Raw genomic sequence first — 4,548 nt, 5'->3', positions numbered from 1 at the left:
TTTACCATTGATTGAAAAATATTTTCAAATGTTATTTTAGAATAACATATAACATTATTTTGTAATTAGTCAAGTACTCATTTATCTAAAATTATCTCAGATACCTCCATGCGAATCCGTGTGATTAAGAGAGGTCATCATTCAAAATGGAAAATCTTCACTCTTTTCTTTCCTCAAGGCAGTGACAGAGAGGACACATTGAATGCAAGCTTGAAGCTATCCCACTCTTAACTGCTGTCAATTATTATTCCAGTGAGTTGGAATGCCACCAGTTCACTTCAGTCTGCTCTCAGTTTTTCACACCAGGGCTTTCCTGAGAGGTGGCCCACAGTTGCCAGGACGGCCCCAGTGCCACAGAGCATTGTCAAATTTAGCTAGCAGTCAGCGGTTCTCAACCTGTGGGTCGCGACCCCTTTGGCAGTCGAATGACCCTTTCACAGGGGTCGCCTAAGACCATCCTGCATATCAGATATTTACATTACGATTCATAACAGTAGCAACATTACAGTTATGAAGTAGCAACGAAAATAATTTTATGGTTAGGTCACAACATGAGGAACTGTATTTAAAGGGCCAGAAGGTTGAGAACCACTGCCTGCTCATCACATTAAAACAGCAGATAATTGCTAGATTGGGGCTGCCATATTAAACAATATTAAAGCTCAATTAATATAATTTATCACCCACATTTTTATCTCTTGAAATATGCATTGTGAAGCAACCTTTAGCTGTGTGCAAATTCTAAAATGTATCACTTAAATTAAATGGTTAGCTAAATAACTTTTTAAGCCCCTCAGGGCTTGTTACCAAGATCTGTTCACAGTCTATACCCTTTCCCTAAGTTATAGTATCATGGTAATATCTATAGTATAGATTCTATATTCTATAAATTGCCATTTTTGCATAGTCAGGAAAAACATGTCTTCATTAAGTCCAAACTTTTATATCATACTGCCTATTTATTATTGCCTATTTGACAACTTTAAGTTATACACACATAATATGTGAAACAATAAAACTTTTGAAGCTTGCCTTGCTTATCCCTTCTCTACCTGTTATGTTTCTACTCTCTCCAGTCTGAATATTTATGTTATCTATATCTATATCTATATCTATATCTATATCTATATCTATATTCTTCTCATTCTCCTCCTCCTCTGACTATTCTCAAACGTTTCACTATGACATGCATGTCAGTGAAATATTTACATCTTAGATAGCATCTGTGATGATATCCCCCTGTGAAGGCCACTCTACATATACAGATCTTCTGAACAATCCTAGAAAATTGCACAATGTTTATATTAGGCCTTTCCAACTGTGAAACAACTGTTTTAGGAGAATAAATGGTTCATCTCTGTGTGTATTCTTTATAGTACATGTATATTCACTGAATTTTGTGCTTTCAAAACAAAAGTTATAATCAAGAATATCTTTTTGGCCATGGCTGGTGTGGCTCAGTTGGTTGAATGTCCTCTTGTGCACTGAAAGGTGGCAGGTTCAATTCCTGGTCAGGTTGTGTGTTTGTGCCCCAGTCAGGGTGCATAAGGGAGGCAACTGATAGATAATTTCCTCTCTCTCTCTCTCTCTCTCTCTCTCTGTCCATCTTTCATTTACTCTTTAAAATCAATAAAAAGCATATCCTCTGCATGAAGATTTTTTAAAAAGGAATGTTTTTTTAAATAATTATATCATTTAAAATAATAAATAAAAGACTCTATAGCAAAAAATGAGCAGCATGATTGGAAAAATGGAAATAATTCTTGCTCCTGTGAAAGAATCTTACAAATTATACACTATGGAAGTCGTTAAAACATATAGGGAAGCTCAAGGGAAATACAGTTATAATTTTATTTATAGGCTGAATCTCTGTGCATGCATTAACAACCCTAATGCATTGGCTTAATATAGAGTTCTAAAAAAAGATAAGAGGTTCCATCATGCTCCTTATCATTTGTCACAGGTATGTGGTCTTTACATTGTGCAAAAGGGCTCACACACTGAGTACCTAATACTATGTAACTCAAAGCATGTTCAGAACACAGAGAATATCCTCTTTGTAAAAGTGCATTGTTGTTCTACAAGTTCAAATGTAAGCATACAGATTTTGCAGTCAAAAACAGAGAACATAAGGGAGAGAGATCAACCAAAGGACTTGTATGCATGCATATAGGCATAAGCACTGGATGCAGACAACAGGGAGTGAGGGTGAGGGCATGATTGGGGTGGAGGGGTGGGGGGGGATGGGAGGATAAGGACACATTTGTAATACCTTAATCAATAAAGGAAAAAAATAAAAAATTAAAAACCCAGGGGATATGGATAGAGAATAAATCAGATTCCTAACTGTAATTCATTTGGTAGATAGTATCTCCAAGAGGCATAATTCTGAAAAATCAATTTTCTGAAGGAAAAATGATTAATCTCAGAGCGAATTTTACACATACCAAGAAAGTCACATGGAGTGTAGGCAGGAGTCATCCTTGGTTGTCAAGGCAACTGTAATTTTAGTTTCTCTACTGAACAAGCTTCTCCATTTTCCTGGTTGTACTATGGATGTTAACTAGACTGCCATGTCCTCCTGCAAAGAGTCTTAGGATGCTGTTCTCCTGAGGGCTAATCAATATATGAGATTTCCCACCATGATAAGTCAGACAAATACATCAAGATCTAATTTTCTTTTCATCTATTCAGTAAATCAACTGTGAAATTCAGAACTGACCCATGTGCTTGGGGGCTAAAAGTAATCAGAGCTGACCTAATCAAGATTAAGAAATCATCTACATTTAAAAGAAAAGAAAGATACCACACCATGAAGAAGTTAATGATACTTTAATGAACCACACTTAAATTTTGCATTCATTTGTTATAGGTGAATATAGATTGTGGAGGTGGAGGGGGGAGGGTGGGACTTGCTGTATAGGCTAATTATTTGCAGAGATCTTGAGCAAGATAGAAGTAGGACATAAAGGCGATGGTAATATGAATTTACCAGAATCTATCAATGCTTATACCTCTAATGCTTTCTCTAACATATTTTTATTTTTTCTGAGAACAATTTATAACACTCTTTCTTTTGATATCTTTAAAAATAATACAGATTATTCTGAGTTTCACTATATTCTAAACACTCACCATTTGTATTTATTTTATATGCACTTGAGCAGTCAGAGAAGCTTAAAGTAAAGAGGTTATATGACCTGCAAAAAATTACTAAGAAAAAAAGAGCATGGGAAACATGTTCAGTATTTGACATTTTCCTTCAAAGGGAGATTAATAATATCCATGTTACAGAGTGAATATAAGAATAAATAAGATAGTAAAAATAGTGCAACACTTTACATAGTAAATCATAGCCTGTTTTTCCTTTGTTTATTTTCTTGATATATTTTAGTAATTTAAATGAAGTGATTGGAGACTATGATGTTCAATGAAAAAAAAATTATAGGAATTGAATATAGATGAACACTTTTTAAAAGGTATAGACTGGCTAATTGGATCATCTGCTGTGTATGGTGATCAATGTGAGAGAAAGTAGGGATAAGCCTAAATTAATTGATTAGAATGACAAAAAACATAGCCGATTTTAAAGGAGAATGGATTAACTCATCACTAATTTTGTGGAGTAACAACCATACATAGGGAGATATAAAAATTTACAGTCTTTCCCAATGAGGTTTTAACTCCCAGGTAAAAATGAAGCTGCCTTGCTGGTTTACAGTGATTTGGAGTGTTATATCTATGATTTCAAAATTTTGAAATAATGAATTTGTATCTCCATACATAAGGTGCAAGAAAAACACAAGACCATTGTGTAGATGGTATCAAAAAAAGTGAAAAGAACTCAAGGGCACTTAAGTAAATGGAATTTTCCTTGTGAAGAACCCAAGAATGTGGAACATTTCTCTATGCCAAGTCTTCAGATTACCTGGAATTAAAAATAACATAGACTGAAGTGGTTCTGAAGGAGCGTGCGGCTTAGTGTGCTCTTTGTTAGCTTCCGCCATGGTGTGCTGTGGCCAGGGCCAAAAGGTGCAGAAGGTGATGGTGCAGCCCATCAACCTCATCTTCAGATACTTACAAAATAGATCTCGGATTTGGGTGTGGCTTTATGAGCAAGTGAATATGCAGATAGAAGGCTGTATCATTGGTTTTGATGAGTATATGAACCTTGTATTAGATGATGCAGAAGAGATTCATTCTAAAACAAAGTCAAGAAAACAACTAGGTCGGATCATGCTGAAAGGAGATAATATTACTCTGCTCCAAAGTGTCTCCACCTAGAAATAACTTAATGAAGTGAGGAATTACTGAGAAGCAATACAGTTTGTGTTTTTTGTGTCCTTTGTTGGGAGAATATTTCTTACCCATCCAATATATAATAAAAGGGTTATATGCAAATTGACCCTATCAGCAGAATGACTGGGAATGTCTGGTCACTATGACACACACTGACCACCAGGGGGCAGATGCTCAATGCAGGAGGTGCCCCCTGGTGGTCAGTGTGCTCCCACAGGGGAAGCTCTGCTCAGCCACAAGCCAGGCTGA

General features: G+C 35.9%; 1 protein-coding gene across 1 annotated transcript; it reads left to right on the top strand.

Annotated features, from left to right (window-relative positions):
* Positions 1–3,958: 3,958 nt before the first annotated feature.
* On the top strand, positions 3,959–4,343 carry LOC102256920 (small nuclear ribonucleoprotein E). The gene has a single exon (XM_005874478.2). The coding sequence runs from the start codon at positions 4,006–4,008 to the stop codon at positions 4,282–4,284; it is 279 nt and encodes a 92-aa protein (XP_005874540.1). The 5' UTR covers positions 3,959–4,005; the 3' UTR covers positions 4,285–4,343.
* The last annotated feature ends 205 nt before the right edge of the window (positions 4,344–4,548 follow it).

The sequence above is a fragment of the Myotis brandtii genome, unplaced genomic scaffold, assembly GCF_000412655.1.
Source record: "Myotis brandtii unplaced genomic scaffold, ASM41265v1 scaffold440, whole genome shotgun sequence".
Lineage (NCBI taxonomy): Eukaryota > Metazoa > Chordata > Mammalia > Chiroptera > Vespertilionidae > Myotis > Myotis brandtii.
Note: the sequence above shows the minus strand (reverse complement) of the source record. Positions and strands in the feature narration are given on the sequence as shown.

Excerpts from the sequence above, each read along its gene's own strand:
- LOC102256920 (XM_005874478.2), top strand. The coding sequence starts at position 4,006 with ATGGTGTGCTGTGGCCAGGGCCAAAAGGTGCAGAAGGTGATGGTGCAG.